The sequence below is a fragment of the Camelus bactrianus genome, chromosome 34, assembly GCF_048773025.1.
Source record: "Camelus bactrianus isolate YW-2024 breed Bactrian camel chromosome 34, ASM4877302v1, whole genome shotgun sequence".
Classification (NCBI taxonomy): Eukaryota; Metazoa; Chordata; class Mammalia; order Artiodactyla; family Camelidae; genus Camelus; species Camelus bactrianus.
Window position 1 is genome coordinate 16,602,455 of NC_133572.1, and position 20,200 is coordinate 16,622,654.

The 20,200-nt window shown below is 39.8% G+C and overlaps 1 protein-coding gene across 2 annotated transcripts in view; it reads left to right on the plus strand.

Annotated features, from left to right (window-relative positions):
• The window catches only part of SSPN (sarcospan), a 37,660-nt gene that overhangs the window by 7,698 nt on the left and 9,762 nt on the right, over positions 1-20,200 (plus strand). The window contains exons 2-3 of one of the 2 annotated variants that reach the window (XM_074357909.1): positions 4,951-4,998; positions 19,531-19,617. In XM_074357909.1, coding sequence (XP_074214010.1) covers positions 4,951-4,998; positions 19,531-19,617 — 135 coding nt within the window. The remainder of the gene's footprint in view (positions 1-4,950; positions 4,999-19,530; positions 19,618-20,200) is intronic. The other variant, XM_074357910.1, reaches the window with a different exon arrangement.

The following is a 20,200-nucleotide window of genomic DNA, read 5'->3' on the forward strand; positions in this document are numbered from 1 at the left end:
AAAACCCTGGTCGTGGTCCCACCTGGGGCCTCAGGCTGTCACAGCCTCCAGCAGGAGGGTGCAGCTCCTGGTGGAGATCCCCCACCCCCTCTTTGGTTCGCCATCAAGGGCTTCTCATCCGATTCTGTTCTCCCAGCTTAAAAATCCTGAACTGGGCTCTGCTTTACTTTAACGAGTACTGCACAAACCCAAACCATCCCAGAGGGAAAGACAAGAGAAGACTGCCTAAAACTGTCCAGTATGCTGCCTTTCAATGCTTGGTCCAGTCCCAGTCCAAAATGAGGAACGACAACAAAAAAAGGCATGGCTGTGGTTCCAGAGGCTGCCTGTAATATCTCTGGTTTGACTTTTGAGCATATTTAAAGTTGATGCTCTCAGATCTGAGATTGTGAGAGCCACATCCTGTGCCTAATGCAGCCAGGGGTGTGCTTCAGGGCTGTGTTTCCTGCACTCTGGCAAAAGGCCGGTCAATCACTGGACTTTAGAAAGCAAATGGTTTCACAGATAAGCATCCTTACGTTCTGCTGAAGAGATTCTGTTGGGCCGGCTTCTGTTGCAGAGATGAGCAGCTCCCCTGCTGGCTGGGAGCGCCAGGGGGCTGGGAGAGACCTCCAGGAAGCTTAGGGGCATCCAACTCCACTGTTATTTTCAAAGCGTCTGATTCTGCATTCACTGCTTTGAGATAGGTTGTTATCACGGCCTCTCTCTCGTGTGGAAGATAATGACAGGTGACAAGAAAAGAGGGGGAATTGCTAATGTGTTAACTAGACCCTGACTAGCGAGAGAATTTTCACTTTATTACCAGGGGAAAAAATACCACTTACCAGCTTCCTTCTCAAGTAGCAGGTGTGGCACACATATCAGGCCATTAGCTGTGCCATTTAGCTGTGCCAGGAAAGCTCTGAAGGAGGCCTTTTCTAAGCTAAGGGAACAGCATTTGAGCCATCATCATTTCTGTTGGGGGGAGGAGGGTGCCGCTCAGTTAGGGAGAAGAGCACAGGACACCGTCCCTGCCTCCGGGGAAGGGGGGCAGCAGCCCAGGCAGGAGAGGGCGGACCAGGTCTCCACTAGGTGAGCGCTGTACAATCAACGCAAAATACCTTATCCATGACTGCGTAGGGATGGAAGACAGAATCTGACCGTTTTCAGGTACAGCTTACACGCTCAGTAAGTTTATGCCTGTCTCTCATGCTCGGCTACTCTGAATTCTGCTGCGATCCTGAAACAGAAGGATCGAGCCCACACAGGTTAGCTTTGTCGCTTAATCTTTTCATGAACAAGTAGTTTGGGATGCCTCTGAATGGGTTTCGATCTCAGTTAAGGGCTCCGAGACCCAATATAATTAAAAATCTGAACACAGGGTGGCCGTAACTATTGTGTTAGAGAGCCCTCAATAAATAATTCTCATTCAGCCCTCGAATCTAGTGCGTCACAGATTTTTCCACCTGGAGACCTCCCTGAAGCCTCGCTCCCCTCTTCCGCATCCTCACACACACATCACAAAAAGCTCAGTGTCTGGCTAACCCATGTTGCCATGGAAGGGAAGAGGAGAAGCGCGGGAGAGGCTGCAGGCTGTCTGGGGACACTGACCTCCTCATGATGGAAAGGACAAAACCCTTTTCAAAGAAGTAATGTTACCATATATTACTTAAGTCCCATTATATCCTGTTTTAATGGTTTTATTTATTTATTGGTTAAAAAATGCTCTTAATTAGAAAAGCCACTTGATAATATTTTTCAAGATTGAACAGGATGGTTCTCTCATTTATGCTCCTGTTACAATGTTCTATAATTGAATTTATATTTTACTGTATAATTTTTATATGCTGTCTCATTTCATCAATTTTTTTTATTTATTGGACTGTTTCAGATATATGGACCCAGGGGTAGTCATGTAGGATTATCCACGCAGTCATTTATAAAGTGGGACCTATTTTGAGGACCTGCTTGATTATGCCTGGACGATAAAATCCGGCCTATACCCACACCTCCGGAGTAGGCTAAATCCACATTTACAGGATGCCTTTCGCTTCTGAGGACTTGAAAAATCCCAGAGTGAAGCAAATGAACCATAGTTTATTTATTTTTCCCACAAACACGTAGCCACTTTGTGTGGATTCTTGAGAAAGGCTAGGACGCAATTTTGTTTCTCTTATATTCCTTGCAAATGGATTATTTTGCAAAAGTAGGTATTTAGAGAATCTATTGGTGATTAGTTTCTGCTAAGTCACCGCAAGGGTGAGTCAGGGGGTTGGGAAGCAACAGAACAGAAGCCTATGGAAGAGAGAGGGACTTGTAACACAGAAACCTTTCTCATCTGGCCGTTCCCCCTTTGTCTGTCCATGTGCCCAGTGCATGGCCCACAGGGGCTGTGTCTGGGAGAGGACACGCACATTCAACCAACCACAGTGCTGTTTGAAAAACCAGGGGCTAATGTGGCGCCCTCAGGAACGTGGCACAGGGGAAGGTGTGATTAACTCCGTCTGGGGAGGGTCAATAAAGGCCAGGAGAGGGGGCCTGAAATTGTAGGAGGAGGGGCTCCCGCTTTGGAGCAAACAGTGTGGGTAGAATCCTGGCTGTACTGTTTTCCAAAAAATTTGGTTATGATTTTTATTTTTGTGTGGGTTTCAACAAATATGGAAAATTTTATACAATCCTATGATCTTCATTATGAAAATTTCTAAGTATATAATAGCACACACAGAATAATAAAACAATTTCCTACGTATACCCAGGTTCATCAAGTTTTAATATAGTGTCATAACTGCTTGTTTTTTTTTAAAGAAAGAAAACACTGCAATACATTGAAGTTGCCTGTTTCCTTTCTTAATCACACTCTCCTGCCTCACCCTCCTTCTCCAGAGGTACCTGCTCTCCTGAATTCGGTGTTTTTCATGCTTAGTCTTGTTTTCATACTTTTTAATATGGATATATCCAATAATTGATATTGTTTTCTATGTATTAAATTTTATGCAAACGGTAGCATAATATCATTTTTGTCCAGTATTGGTTTTGAGATTTATTTATAATAATTCCTGGATACCATTCATTCATTTTTGCTGTACTATATTTCACGATAGAAATACACAACAATTTACTTATTTATTCTCTTGTTGATGGAAATTTAGGTTGTTTTCAAAAGATTTATTTTTTCCTTGCAATTACAGTGATACAATGGACATTCTGTTCCATGGCTCTCTATGCATGTATTTCAAAGTTTCTTAAGGAATGTTCTTAGGAATTGAATGATTGGGCCTTAAGATAGAGGCATCGGTGCCACAAACCCAAAGTTGTACTAATTTATACTCCCAGTAAGTCAGAGTTCCCATCAGTCTACATGCTTGCCAACTTTTGTTACTGTCAGACAAGTTTAATTAAAAAAATTTTTTTAATTAAAAAAAATTGTGTATACAGTTTGAAAGGTTACTTTGCATTTATAGTTATTGCAAAATATTGGCTGTATTCCCGTGTTGTGCAGTCCATCCTCAAGCTTGTCTTATAGCCAGTCGTTGGTACTTCCCACGCCTCCAGCCCGTCTTGCGTCCCCTCAGCTGGTCACCACTACTTTGTTCTCTGTATCTGTGAGTCTACTTCTTTTTTGTTATATTCACTAGTTTGTTGTATTTTTTAGATTCCATATGTAAGTGATATCATAGAGTATTTGCCTTTCTCTGTCTGACTTATTTCATTTAGCATAATGCCCTCCAAGTCCATGCATGTTGCTGCTAATGGGAAAATTTCATTCTTTCTTTATAGCTGAATAGCAGACAGTTTTAATTTTCTCCTATCTTCTTTGTGTGCAGTGACACCTTATTTTATTTCATGTTTTTCTGATTACTACTGGAGCTGAACAGATATGTTTATTGACCACTTTATTTCGTTTTCTATCCTTTATTTATTCAACAAATACTTTCTATGGATTGTTTCTCTCTTCTTTATCGATTTATAAGATTTGTTATCTTTGTCACTTAAGCTTTGTGGTTTTAGGTACTGCAGATGTCTTCTCCTTGTTCATACCAAGTCTTTTACTTTTGTTTATGGTGGCTTCGTTGTGAAAAAGATTTGATTTTAATGTATTTGCATATATTAATCTTTTTATGGTATGTGCTTTGATATACTTTAAAGAAATTTCTCCCAATTCCAAGGTCAAAGAGATATTTTTCTGTATTGTTGTCTGAGAATGTTGCGAGTTTGCTTTTGTGTTTGTATCTTTATGTGGTCTTTTTGCATAGGGACATGACGTAGTGTCCATATTTTATTTTTAGAATGTTAATTGACCAAGCACATAAATAATCAGCCCGTTTCACACTGATCTGCTATTTCCATTTATCTCATCTATCAAGTTTCCATATTAGACTTGAGGATTGCGTCTGTGATTCTCTTCAATTCCGTTGTTTTCTTTGTCTATCACTGTGCTGATACCACGTTGTCCAAATTAAAACAGCACCGCGATGTGTCTCATTGTCAAGATGACAGCGTAAGCAGCCCACCCCCCTCCTCCCCACCCGCATCTTCTTCTTCTTCAAAATCATCTTGCTGAGTCTTAGCCATATTTTCTTCCATATTTATTTTAGAACTGCTTTCTCGAGTTCCAAGAAAAATATTTTTGGTATTTTCATTCAGTTTTTACTTTCTATGCGAGCAGAGACTAGTTCACCATTTATTTGGGTCTTCTCCAATGCCTTTTCTGATTGTCTTTTAATTATTGATTTCAGCTTAGTTGCTTTTGTGCTTAGTTCACATGCTTTTCACACTATCAATTCTTTGCTATTATATGAGACTTACTTTGTGCCCTAGTGTGTGGCTGTTTTTTATAAACATTCCATTTCTGCTGGGAAAAAAAAAAGTGGATTCTTTCTTTTTGAAGTTTGGGGTTCCGTATTCAACTGAGAAAAACAAGCTTTTAAATTGTGCTGTTTAATTTTCTACATTCTTACTAATGTTTTTCAGCTTGATCTGAAGGTTACTGTGATGTGTGTTCAGCTTTCCCAACATCATGTGAGTTTATTTCTCCTTGTTTTCTTCCCATTTTCATTTAACATCTTTAGTCTGCTTAATAACTACATACAAGTTAATGGTTATAAACTATTTCTCTAGTTGAGGTTAATAGCTGTCTTCTCCCATTAAAATATATCTCTCATTGCATTGTGTTCTGACTTTAGTTATTGCTGTTGAGCAGTTTGGTAGATACCTCATTTTTGTTCCTTTATAGATACCATGCTCCTTTCCTCTGGTTGCCTTTCTGACTTTCTCTTTGTTTTCGGTGCTCTGTGGTGTAGCTACAATATGCCTATATGTGGATTCTCTTATCATTTATCTTACTGGGGACTTATTATGTTCCCTGAATCTAACATTTTTGTGTCTTTCATCAATTCTGAAAAAAATTCAGCCATTATTTATTCTTTCCAAATATTGTCTCCCTCAACTCTTTAGTCCCATCTCCTGGAACTACTATCAGATGAATGTTTGGACATTCTTGTTTTATCTTCCTTATTTCTCAGCCTCTCTGTTATGTTTCATCTCCGTGTATCTCTCTGTGCTGTATTTTGGGTAATTTCCTCAGCCCTATCTTCTAGTTCACTATTCTCCTTTTCAGTTGGGTTTAATCTGCCTGTTACTTGTCCATTGAGTTTTTAATTCCAATGCTTTTATTTTTCATTTCTAGAATTCCTATTTTGTTGTTATTGATGGGTTTTTTAAAATATATTCCTTGTATTTTTTTTAAAGTGCCCTGTTCTTTCTTTGTGTTTCCTATTCCTTCTTTCACATCTGTTTATTTAGAATGTACTTTTTAATGTTTATTTATTTATTCAGATATATTCACAGTAGATGGTTATGTAAAAATAGTTACAAATCACATACATAATATAAAATCATTTTGTGAACAAATAGTATAGTTATATATTGAATTTTTTTATAGGCGCTACATGTTAGTGCTGCTATTTGAAATTCACATGAGAGAGGGAGGATGTGTGTGTACACGCACACACGCATAGATGCGTGCAATTGCAAGTTCTTCATATGTTTGCTATAATTAGTTTGTGAGTTGATTTTTTTCGAGGCTTTATATGTGATAATTCAGTGTGGGCCATTTGAGGGGGTAACCCTTCCAGACAGTTTGTCTTGCCAAGTGTCCCCTTGATCATGATCCAAGAGCCACCTTTTTTTTCTCTTTACCTATTTATTAGGGACAGTATCAAGCATACTGAAAAGTGGATGAAATAGTATAATGAATGACCATGTTTTTGTCATCTAGCTTCAGTAATTATTAAGTGATGATCAATGCTGCTTCACTGGTATATTCCTGTACTCCCTCCACACCCACACACCACACACTGAGTTATTTTGAAGTAAATTCTGTCATTTCATCCATAAATATCTCCCTGTATAAGTCAAAAGGGGAAGACTGAAAAATAATCAAAATAGCAATCACACCTAACAAGTTAACAGTTTCTTAATAGGATCAAATCAGGGTTCAAATATTCATGATTCACTCATGAGTATTTCCTCACAGTTTGCAAAATCAGGATCCCAAGAAGATCCGCGTACTGCAGGTGGCTCCTGTATGTCTTACATCTCTTTTACTCAAAGATTAACCTTTTCTCTCTCCTTTCTATTCTCTCTCCCTCCCTTTCTCCCTCTCTCTCCCTCTTACAATTTATTGAAAAAATAGGATTTTTTTTCCTAAGATCACTTTTATGTTACTTTCTACTTTCTTATCTTCATAGATTCCAGGACTGTGTAAGGAGTAGAAAAGCCCTCAAAATCTTTACCCCTACTCCATCACCTTGATGACAGAACAATTTTCTTGATGGATTTCAGTGCTAGTGGGTTAATTCTTTTGGTCTTAGTTCCATCTCTTAGCCTGTAGAAGCTCAGAACAATTGGAAGTATTTTATTGGAAGAAGGGTTTCATATAATTTAGTCCTTAATGCTATGCAAAAATGAGACCTCTTGATGCTTTTAAAAAAATCTTTCAATCAACTTGCAAGAGTCTTAACCTCTCAAGTCACACTTTTCTGTAAAAAGAGGTAATTCTTTTTTAACATATTGAGTTGTTTGGGGGAATAAACAAGCTCATGTATACAAAGTGGGTAATGCAAAAAGGATAACTTTTCTGGATAGAGAAGAACTTTGATCAGGGTTTGAAGAATGAACATTACTGGATTCAGAGTGGTTGAAGGAAGAGTACTATATACGCCAGGATGACAAAGAAGGAAAAGGACATTTTGGGTCAAAGGCACAATTCTTGTCCTGTGACTGTTAAGCTCAGTTTTTATCCACAACCAATTTTATTGTCCACCATTCTGTTGTTTGTCCTGATTCAATCTTCTGAGTCTGTAATTGCAAAATTCCCAACAGTTCCTGTAAAATAGGAATCTTAACATAGATACACAAATCTGTGTTGTAATATTAAAATAAGACCCAGACAAAAGGGATTCTACTTGAATGTCTGCATGATAAGTCATGCACTAGGGTAGTTGTCAGATTTTTGTCTCAGTTTTCTGTAAGCGATTTGATGAAACACTCACTTGTGAGATTCACTGGTTTAAAAAAAATGAGCTATTTGCCATCATTTTCAAGCAAGGTTGTTGAAACTTAGGAATTGTAGCAGCTTTGTGCTGGCACATCTCCTGCTGATTTCCTTAGCTTTCCAGCCTCACTTTGGCAGGAACATCAAGGAAAGTACACTATATCCATAGGATTTGGGGGATTCGTGCTCCCTTCATCCAGCTGCTACTCACAAGTTCCAACTCTTTTTTCATCAGTTCCATCGGGATGGTTTTCTAATATCTTATAAAGTAACATGAGAGATATAAACGAACATCTGCAATGCACAATGTGTGCTGAGAAACAGGGCAGTCACTTAACAAGCCCGTTTTCCTTCCGCCTCTTTCTGTGTTTGTACAACAGATCTGGCTAAACTACATAGCAGTGAAAATTACTATACAACATGGGTTCAAAATTGTTTTAAGTCTCTCTCTCTCTATATATATATAAAATCTGTCTGTATATCATGAATTATACATATATAATCTCTATATAAAGATAAATTATATATGAAGATATATAGCTATATTAATATCAATATAAAGATATATATGGATATAAAATTAGGGTTGTTGGATAGTTTCAAGTCATGCTAAAAACCACCACTTGGAATTAGAAAGGATGTATCTTAACTACACGAAGGACTTCAGTTTGATACGTAAGGGCTTCTTAACACCCCGTACTTCCTGACCAACCAATCAGACTTCTTATCACAAAACAGCAGGTGAATCCACTCTCATTGTTGGCAAAGGCATGAGCAATAATTTCCTGAAGAATGGCCTCATCAATTCTTAGAAATTTTATTTCTACAATTTCTTTTCCAAAGAGATCTGGAGTTAGGAACGTTTTAGGTGACACTTGGCCTGCTTTTGTTTTTCAGTTTAATTAATTAGCATATAAATAATTTGGTTTAATCGGAATGACTGCATACTCATCCCTGAAAAGTCCCTACAGTTACAGTCATTCAGAGATAAATCTGTCAGGCACCAACTCCTCAGGCAAAAGGATAATTATAATAATAAAGGGGGAAAAAAGATTGAGTGGATGTTATAGATGAGCTAAACTTAGGTGTGGTTAAGCAAGTGTCTTTTCTCTTTAGACTCTGCAGAGAAATAATTTTCTGTGCTAGAATTCATCGTCTAGAATTACCTTTTTGCTGGGAAATTTTGACCTGGCTCTCTACCAGCTTCTTTTAAAAATAACCTTACTCGCAAACTGAAGATTACAATTCATTGCCTCCAAGAAATACGTAGACATGCACAGATGGGGATGTGTGTTGTAACCCAAACTCTTCCTGGGCCAGCAGAACTTAATCCTTAGATGAACAAGTATTCTGCACCACAGCTCTTCACTGGCAACTTTTACTCCAATGGAAAAATAAAAATAAAAAGTGTAAAACAATGAAGCTCTGGGGTTGGAGATTCCTACGGGGAAAGGAAAGGCAACTTCCTAATATATGATGGGCCCAAATTAAACCTTCCTTGGCAAAACTTACTTGCTATAAAAAGTTGTTGCTAGCTATAGTTTTATTTGTGGTGGAAGAGAAGCTGCTATTCTGAGCTTAGTTTAATAAAAACCAAACATTTCTTCAAAGTTATAATTAGTGTTCTAGGTTTTAATGCGTGTGCAGTATATTTGTAGTGTTTGGAGACAGATTGTTACCGCTTACCCCCTCATCTTTTTTTTTTTTTTCTGGTTGGAATTTTTTTATTGAAGTATAGTTGGTGTACAATATAGTGAGTCATAATTTTTAAAGATTATACTCCATTTATAGTTATTATAAAATTGTAATAAAATATAATATAATAAAAAGGCTAGATCCCTTACAATATATCCTTGTAGCTTATTTTATACGTAATGGTTTGTACTTCTTAATCCCGTACCCCTCTACTGCCCCTCCCCACTGATAACCAATAGTTTGTTTTCTCTATCTGTGTCTGCTGCTTTTTTGTTACATTCAGTAGTTTGTTGTATTTTTTAGATTCCACACAGAAGCAATTATCATATAGTATTTGTCTTTCTCTGGCTGACTTATTTCACTTAGCATAATACCCTCCAAGTCCATCCATACATGTGTCCATTCATTTGCTGATGGACACTTTGTTCGCTTCCGTATCTTAACAGTGGTAAATAATGCTGCAGTGAACATTGGAGTGCATGCATCTTTTTGAATTAGTGTTTTAATTTTTTTCAGATAGATACTCAGGAGTGAAATTGCTGGGTCATATGGTAGTTTTTTGAGAAACCTCCATACTGTTTTCCATAGTGACTGCACCAATTTACATTCCCACAGACAGTGTAGGAGGGTTCCCTTTTCTCCACATCCTTGCCGACACTTGTTAAGTGTGTTCTTTTTGGTGACAGCCATTCTGGCAGGTGAGAGGTGATATCTCACTGTGGGTTTGGTTTGCATTTCCCTTATGACTAGAGATGTTGAACATCTTTTCATGTGCCTGTTGCCCATCCACCATTTCCTCTCTGGAAAAATGTCTCTTCAGGTCTTCTGCCTAGTTTTTGATATGGTTGTTTGGTGTTTTTGATGTTAACTTGTATGAGCTCTTTGTATATTTTGGATATCAACCCCTTATTGGTCATATCACTTGCAAATATTTTCACCCATTCAGCAAGTTAAGTTGTCTTTGTTTTGTCACTGGTTTCCTTTGCTGTGCAAAAGCTTTTAAGTTTAATTTGGTACCATTTGTTTATTTTTGCTATTATTTCCTTTGCCTTAGGAGACAGATCCAAAAAATATTGCTACGATTTATGTCAAACAGTGTTCTATGCTTTCCTCTAGGATTTTTATAGTATCTGGTCTTACATGTAGATCTTTAATCCATTTTGAGTTTGTTTTGTATGTGATGGTGTTAGAGAATGTGCTAACTTTCATTCACAAGTAGCTGCCCAGTTTTCCCAGCACCACTTATTGAAGAGGCTGTCTTTTCTCCATTGTATATTCTTGCCTCCTTTATTGTAGATTAATTGACCTTAAATGTGTTATTCCCTCATCTTGATGTTCAATTCTGCCATAAAGTCTGGTTGATTTTGAATCTTTTCATTTACATGCCTGTACCATTTTTGGCATTTCCTATTAATATCTGAGCACTAAGTTTGGCTGAAACAATTTCACCTTTTAAAAAAAAGTAATATTAATTTTGGATCTGTTATGGACAGAAATATTTTTAGCTGAACGGCTGTTTTTTTCCTTCAGAAATTAAATGCTTATCTTTGCAAAACTATACTGGTGTAATCAGAGAAACATACGCAGCGTAGTTACCAAGACTGGCATTTCCCAAACAGCGGATAATAAATAGGTTTGTAGCAGAAAGGAAAAGAAGCAGAAAAAAAGTTTCATAACTCTTATGTGTCTGCAAACTATTTATGTCAACATTAGAAAGATTTTTGAAAAGTGGGTCCTTGCTCCCAAAGCAAAAGTAGCCCAGATCACTCAGTGAATGGGTTTATTTATTTATTGGACAGATACACACTGACCGCTTCCCATGTGCTGGTACTATAATCAGTCTTTTACGTTCACTGTCTTATGTAATCCCCACGGCAATGCATGAGGTCGGCACTGTGGTTATCCCACAGGTGATGAAACTGAGGCTCAAAGAGGTTAACTTGTCCAAGGTCAAAAGCTAGGAAGTGGTGGAGGTGGGATTTGATCCCAGGGCTGTCAGATCCAGAGCTAAGAAACACCGCCCCAGTCTCTGTCCTCTGGATGCAGCCGGTTTTGCTGTAAAACTTTACATAGTTATCCGCTGTTGCCCCTTCTCTGGGGGCATGTGTGTGTTCCCGTTTATAGAACCTGTGAGGTCTTAGGTAATTTATAGTGAATCCATGTTGTTGGAGTAACAGACTCAGCAAGCAACCACCTTGAGTCTACCATCTCTTTTTAAGAGGTTGCTGGGCTTTACCAATTCATTTTTTAGGGAGAGCATATCACTTTAAGGATACATTGTATTTTGCTAACTACTATATGTCATATGTGTGAGAAAAAAAGCTCTTTTCTCCATAGCTCTTCTCAACAACTGGCACATTGTATTTCTGCTTACTTATTCGTGTATGGTCTGCCTCTCCACTTTAAGGCACTGGCTCTATCATGGTAGCAGTTTTTGTCTCTTCTGTTCACTGCAGTATCTCCAGAACCTCAAAGAATATCTGGCATATGGTAGATACACAATGAAAACTTGCTAAATGAACTGAATGAGATTATTTCTAAGATGTGACATATAGATACATAGATATATATATTTCATTTCAGCTCAAATTTCAGAGTGAGTTGTACTGGCACAATTGAGGTCCTATTAAATGGAAAAAATTAATATTTACTGTAATTCCAGGCACATTAATTATGATCCTTAAAACAAAGTATAAAGGAAGTATTATTTTTATTTTCTCTATTTCACACATGATGAGATGCAGTCTCAAAGGCTGTGTCCCCTTACCCTACCTTGGACAGTGTCTGGATCTCAAAGACTGATCTTCACACGATGCCTCTGGAGCAGGGCTTCCTGCCATCCCACACAGGAGAGGAGCAGATAATAGAATGTTCTTCAAATTTCTGCAGTTCTCACTTCACTTAAGGGCTGTTAAAATTCTTCCAGAGAGGCAGACAGGACGTGTCCTGGTTAAGAGCCAGGCTCTGTACTCTGACAGGTACAGCTATGAGCTCTATATTTGCTTTGTGACCTTGAGCATAAAACCTTTCTGAGCTTTAGTTTCATCATCCGTAAAATGGGCTAATAACAGTGACTACCTCAAGGACTTCTATGAAGACCAAAGAGGATAATTTACACAGGGTGCCTAGTTTAAAGTCTGGCACATACAGCAGATGATCAATATTAGCATTAAAGTGTCAAACCACCTAGACTTGATAATTAGCTTTCTTACATAAATATAAAGATCACACCAAATAGCCATTGGTGCCAATAAAAAAGGAGACTATGTGATATTTGTAAACAAGACAGTACATGTGTTATCAGTTCCAAACCTGGTTAAGTTGGTAATACATTTATGAGCCCTGAAATATACTCTGACTTTGACCTACTCTGATACACGTATGAGTGACTCTAAATGCAATAATAATTATGGGAGTAACCATCACCAGTTATTCTCCAGCTATTTGTTAAGACGTTATCCTAAGCATCTTACTTACACTATCATTAATCCTTAAATTAATGATCAAAAGAAGGCATTATTGCTTCCATTTCACAAATAAGGAAGCTGAGGCTAAGAAGAATTAAATAACGTTGTCCAAGATCATTTAACTAGTAAAGTAACAGAGCCAAGATCCAGACTGGAAAGCTCATAGGTTTTCCCCTAAGCAGATGTCTTTTTAATTATACTTAGAGTTCTAGACTTGGTTTTAACAAGACTAAAGAAGCAGTTACCACTTGTTGAAAGAATTGTTACTTGAATGTGTCGTGTGTTTTGAGGGTTATTTTTACCTTTCTTACCTCATTTGACTAGAGTATTTTTTAGTTCTTTTATCTTGCTTTTACCCTAAAATGCAATTTAAAATAATAATGAATAATAATAATAGATGTGGGGAGGGGATAAACTTTATCATTCTACCATATATAAGTTCTATCTGATGAATAGTAAACATTTTGTTGTCTTTAAAATATAAGACACAGCAGGAAAACAAATCACAGTTGATCCAAGGGTCCTTATATTATAGAAAGCGGGACAGGTTTTGATGAGTGATCAGGAAACAGGGCTTTGAATAAGCTGCCATAGGCTGCTGTTTTTACACCTGGCCGAGACTGGTCAAATGGCATTAACCGTGGTAATTAATTTTCATGTGCCTCAGTTTCTCTGCAAAGTGGGGGTCAAGTTGTAAATTTCTAAAGCACAAAGACCACCTCTTATTCTTCAGACTCCCCGTGCCTACCTCGATAAAGGCTCTGAGCTAAACTCAGCTGGGGAGTGGTACCTACACTGGGGTGGCTGTGAATAGCAAGATCTCAAAGATTACATTGTCTCAATTCTTACTCCATTTCACAAACTGGGAAATGAGTACTAGGATTTCTCCCTGGTTCTCTCTCCTGTACCTTTATACTGATTCTGTAGGATGGTTTCTGGGATTCCAAACAACTCATAAAGAGTAACGTGCCAAACTTTACTCTTGCATTGCAAACTAATCCTACTGGATAACCAGATGTTTGCAAAGTAAGAGATGGAACTCCGAGGAGGCGGACAGTGCAGGAGGGGTGGGGGTTGTGCAGGGTACCTCTGATGGGCTCCTGAAAGCTGATTGCGCACATCTCTTCCCAGCTCTGGGCTCAGTGACTTCACAATGGCGGTTTGAAATCAGCACTGGTAGAAATATTTACACCACGGACGTTAGCAAGTGCTCCACCCTGCAGCTGGTGGTTAAACATTTCCCAGCACATCACTGCACAAACGGTCCAATTTTGGATAATTGCTTTGCTTTGGCGTGGAGTGGAGTGGGCAATGCTTGTCAACAGTAGCAGAGAGCCACATCACATTAATGGATAACTTAGGGATGCTCCCAAATCATCAACCACACACATCGAGGCCACGGGCTCTAGAATGAGGTCCTATTTAAGTAGTGATGATGACAAAGGGTTTTCCCCTCCGATTTTAAGGAATTTTGTTGAGGAACTCCTCTACTAGTCATGACAATTTATTTACGGAGAAACTCTTGTTGTTGGTCCATCTCATTATTACTTAGAATAAACATTTCTTCCATAGGGAACTCCACTAGTCAGTGTATCACTTCTAGCCCCTAACCATTCAGATAAACCCCATACCAGGCATCAGCAATTAGAAAACTATGTTTTTCACTTAGACTAGTGGGTCCCAAAGTCTGCTCTCGTTTCTTAGAAAAGCAAATCCTTGATCTCCACCCCCAGACCTACTGGATCTGAAATTCTGGGGACAGGGGCGTTTTCACCAAGACCTCCGAGTAACTCGGAGCTGCCGGCCTAGACTTTGTCTTACCACAGGCAGTGAGAATCGAGGAAAAGTGCTTCCGTTACGCTAAAGTATTCTATCCCATCCTTCTGAAATCTTGATCCAATAAACATCCTTTAATAGATTCTCATGAAATGTTCTTTTGTATGTTATTGATATCTCTGGTACATGAGGTATTAATCAGCAATTCTCCTGAGGGAGACTGCATTCATTTGACAGATTGCAATATATCTATCATTAGTTGAAAATGATTTCTAATACTCGACCTTAAATTCTATGAAATAGGTGAAAATCCATAGAAATTCTCTTAAGAAGTATCCAGAGGAATGTGTACATTTCTGCCTCATCTCTTGGTTGATCAGTTGGCTGAGCAAATGTGAGAGGAGTTCATCCTGTGACTGTACTGACCGAATTAAAGCTCTTGAAATCCAAAGGAGCAAGCTGATCAACTTACAGAAATAGAGTCACATTGCAGGTTCACAGATGAAAGCAGGGCGGGGGATGGGAGGAGGAGAGAAACCTTGAAAGGCATTTGACAGTGGAAGGTTGAATTCCCCAGCCAGCCCTGTCAAGCAGCTCCGTCAACAACAAAAAGAAGAAAACAAATAAACTGGAGGTTGTGTGAATGTCACAAGACCAGCATAGAAATATGGCACGGAGGGAAGTAAATTCTTTCAGGGTGATACCTCCCAGCTGTGCCAAAAAATGAAAAGGAAAAAATGATACGGAGGTAAACCTCCAAGACCCGGGTCCAGCAGTCACTTTTTCTTTCTAACGCCAACCCTCAAAAGGTACTGCTGGAGATACAACAGGCCGAGTAACACAAAGACAACGTGTGACAAGACCCAGGACACGTACATCTAGAAATGGATTTAACATTCAGAGAACATTCCAACTCCGCTTAACGTTCTAACTCACAGGAGAGACTGCGGTCTTCACTCTGAGCAAAGACTAGCAGCGACAGGATGTGGAATTCAGGACTTCTCTTTCCTCTGTATGCTAAACAGATTGTAGAAATATGCATCCAAAAAAATAGGTTCACAATGATGGTGGGCTTTTTTTTTCTTTTTTTCTTCATTCAAAATATAATTTCAGGCTTTTCCTATCACCGTAATTATCCATCCAGATGTGAACTTAATCATAACAAGCTCTTAAAGGTTAGCTGCCCTTTTAGTGCAAGTTTTCCCAGGACCCCCCAGTTATCGTCTGCTTTTGTGCTCAGTGCCACCACCTGTCTGCCCCAGGCCTGGGTATCTGGTCCAATGAGTGCTTTCTTGAAAATCTTATATAACTACCTTTTTCCTGTTCCGTGGGCTTCACCTCACCATACCTAATGGAAGCCCTGGCCCGGAATCCAGGAATGTTGTTCCAGAGAGGCCTGGCAAGGATCACTTCTCATTAACAAGAGCTCCCCTTTCCCTGCCCTCGGAAGCCAGAACATCCCGTCTTGCTGCCGCACCCTCATCGTGCGCACTCCGGAAATAAGACCCTTAGTCTGGCATGAGAAATCTGGTTTCCTCCTCGTGGCCATTAAGTCATCAGTTTTATGTATTCAATAAATACTCCTCTTCTATAAGGTGCTTACATTTTGAAACACCAATGAACTCTCTGATAAAGAAGTATTGTTCTAATATGCAAAGCTGTAAGTAAGAAAGTGAAGACCCCCCTCACCGCACCCTCCCCAGAAGCTATTGAGTCCTATGAGAAGGCCAAAAAATTGAAATATGTTGGATTGATCCAAGCTTTATAGCAAATATCCTGCACTAGGACCCAGAAATGAAACTTTCAAAAATCCAAAGGAAAGATCAGATTGGTTTCATAATATTTAGATGTATCATAATGTACAACCAGAGTTAAAAGAAGTGTATTTAATATACTTTCGGTTCAAAATATTCAAAGATTCCTCAGAACTGGGTTTCCTTGGCCCTTTTCTGTTTTTCCTGGACTGTCTCTGGGTGATCCCGTGTTTCTAATGGTTTGGATTGCTTCACATATGACTAACAAGGGCTTATCTTCAGCTCAGACCCCTTTCCTGAGTTCTATGCTCATGCAGGTGAGCTTTGAGTTCATGGGGGCATCATCAGTTTCCATCCCCATTCTGCTTTTCCTCTTGTATTTTGTGTCTTATTAAACGTGAACTCCATCCACCTGGCAGCTCAAGCCAGGTATCCGAGCACCTTGAAGACCCCTCCCCCTCCTTCAGTCCTCACAGCTGATCAGTTCTCAGAGACTTTGGATTCTGCATCCGTCACATCGCTCAAACACACCTCCTCTCTATCTCGACTGCTACCTGAACTCAGGTACTACTCATCACTTCTCCACAGATGGAGAATAGCCTCTGAGCTGGTCTTCCCTTCCCAGTCTATTCTTCACAGCCAGAAAGGCCATTCTAAAAAGCAAAGTTGATCACACCGTTCCCCTGCTTCCAATGTCCGAGAGTGAAATAAAAGTCCTTTGTGACCTACTTCCTCTCCATCAATGCGAGTTCATCTTTTCCTTTCTCATCTCCCATCCTCTGCACCAGAGCTGTGGGAGTCCTCAAATGTTTACCCTGCATTTCTCCAGCTTTTATACGTACTAAGAGTCTCTCTACTCTTCCTCACGTCCGTCTACTTAATTTCTGCTTACCTTTCAAAATCCATCTTCCTCCAGGAAGGTTCCCCAAGTTGCCTTCCGGTTAGCAGCGGACCTGGTCCTAGTCCTTATCTGGTATTGTGACTTCACTCTCCTCTCTTTCCCCATGGGACTGAGAGCTCCCTGAAGGCTGAGATGGTTTTTCCACCTCTCAATTGCCAGGGCTGTAAAAAGAGTCCGGCCTCAAAAGAAGTTCTGTTGATGGACTAAGTGAAGTGCTCTAGAATGAGGGCATGTGTTCCTGTGCAACTTCTTGCTGGAACTCAGGCTAAATTAAGGCTACAAAGAAATAGATACGATTGAAGTAGAACAATTTGTCCAAGGAAGGCAGAGTCAGATTTTTAAGCTGCTGCTCAGTTAAGCCTGATTGCTGGAATGTGTCTCTCATAAAGACAAGGAGGGAAGTCTTGGCAATTACAACCTCCCAGCAGCCTCTAGGGACAAAGACAGCTATGTGGGCGAGAGGGCCTGACCCCGTGCACCTGCAGACAGATGCTAACAAGGGGGCCCAGGCACGCGCTTAGGGATCTCACAGTCCCCACAGAAGCAGGCTTAGAAGCCCCCATCTGGTTTGTTGCCAATACACAAAAGAAGAAAGTATGTCTTCCATTGTTTCAGTTCTGGAGATTCTTAATGGGAAAAAACAGACCGTATCAACCTTACACCTCAATTAGAAATATTTTTTAAGGGCTTTGAAAAAGAACTTCATCTCTGACTTGGAAATATGGCCACGCTGAGGGCTACACAATTTCAGTATCATGACCTCCACATCTGCCGGTCCTCTGCTGAAAAGCTGCCTCTCTGGGTCCTAGCTGCCTGGTTTTCCACCCAGACTTCTCCAGCCCACGCTGTGCTCACATAGTTTAAAGCTGTGTCTCCACTGGGAATGTCACCTGTGCTGTTAAACCATCAGCCAGTCCTAATGGTGGAAAACCCTGCAAACAGCCTGTACTCAAAGAAGGCTTTGGCTTTTGGCTTCACGGCCGGGAGGGTAGGAGTTGTGAATATCATGAAATCAGCCATCTAATGACTTACTGGGTGATTCTCAGTTACTCTCCCACCATCTGTCTTGAGGAAAATTGTGCTGATCTAAGAATGCAATTCTGTAGCTTATGTTTTCCATCCTAAAGTAGGACTGAGCAACATTTTAAGGTTTCCAAAGTTGAGAGTGTGAATAGATATGCTTTGATTAGAAACACTAAATCACAGTTTAAGAAACTTCTGTGCACTAAAAAGAAAATCGAATCAATTATGGTTTCTCTCAAAGTTGCCACGCCCCCTAGAATTCTTTCAGCCAGGTGTACCCCTTCTCTTTCCATCACTGATACCCAAGAACTTGGAGATAGATGGCTTCCTGTTTCTCCCACTCCAGTGGCCTCCTGTCCATCATGCAAGAGCCAAGGTGTAGAGATTTAACTTTTACTACACATTTCCTCTCACCTCCTTCTCGGATTTTGCCTGCCACCATCTGAGCTCTGGCCTACCCGAGAGATTAACCTTGTTTAGCTCAGCCAAATAAGATTCTGATGTTCTCACTGGCAACCCACCCGCCACCGCTGCTCATTTTCCTGAAACATGTCTTGAATCATGCCATTCCCCTGCTCAAAAATTTTCAAGGGAGCCCCCACTACTTCCTAAACCAGTACCACGTCCCCAGATCTTCAGCCTACCTTTCTGGCTCCATATTTTGTTATTTCAACTGTGGGGTACGTGCTTGTTATTCTTTCCCCACAATTTGTGCCCTCCTGCCTCCGTGCTGATTCCCCCAAGCTACCTGGTTCAGTGCTGGTCCCATCACTTACTAGCTTCGTGCTTCCGTTTCCTCATTTATGAGGATCATAACTGCACCTACTTCATAGCATTTTTTGCTGATAACACGAGGAAATCCATACAAAGCCCTTAGAAAAGCCCCAGGACAAAGTAAGCACTCAGTAACAGTTAGTCATCATTATTACCATCATCTCTTTCAAGGACCATTTCAAATCCACCTCTTTAGTGAAGGCTTTTTTAATCGCCCAACTCCATGTTATTTTTTTCCACTTCTCTGAATAGCATTTGACATTAATGCCCTGCCTTAGAACAGTGTGGGCACTTATCTTGGCCTGGACTGGACTGCACTTACGGAGGTTGAGGAAATTCTGTTCAGCATTGTATGCACTGAAGGACCTCGTATAGCACCTGGCACGTCAAAAGGACTTAATAAATGCTGGCTACACTGAAATAAATTGATTTGCCTATTTTTAAAACTCTATTCCACAAGCTGAGAAAAAATAGCACATAAAGATAAGCAAATGAAATGAACACCCCGATAAGAAGGATGTTACTGGTGAAAGACAGAGAGATTGATGTCATTAGAATGCACAACTTGCCCTGATAACATCTCTTCGTCCCTGTTCTCCATTGCAGGTCTGCCTAGTGGCCTATCTGGGTTTGTTTATGCTTTGTGTCTCGTATCAAGTTGACGAACGGACATGTATCCAGTTTGCCATGAAAGTAAGTTGTCATTTTTCTTTCTCTTCTATCGACGCATAGAGAGAAACACAAGTACAAAATAAAGGAGAGCTTTTTAAGGAGTGGTAGATCTGATTATTCTAGAAATTGCATTTGTAGGCAGGCCAAAAAAAAAAAAAAAAAAAAAAGGTTTGAGGAGGGCATTCATCCAGATCCCAAAGGTAATGCTGATTTTTGTTTTTTAACAGTCTTTATTTCCATGAACTGGGTTGGCATGGAGCATATGATGTCTGTCCTCCAATGCCCTTAAAAGGAATATTGAAAATTCATCAGTTCAACAGAACACTTGGCCGGGAAACGGTGTCTATATCAGTGCCCACTTCCCTATCTTGGAATTTTGTTTAGAATGTTTTAATAGTGAAGCAGTCTAAGTGTATTTCCCCTTGTAGGTGGGATCACTGAAACAGAAAAAGTACATTGGGTGCATCCAAATGATCCGTGCCAAGAGTCTGAGGGCAAAGGAGGGAGGTCAGGATAAGCATGGTTTAGCAAGTGTGTGTCTTTCCTGTGAATGTCTTTTTTACTGTTAGAGACAGTGTGTTTGGTTGGAGCCAATTCAAGTACA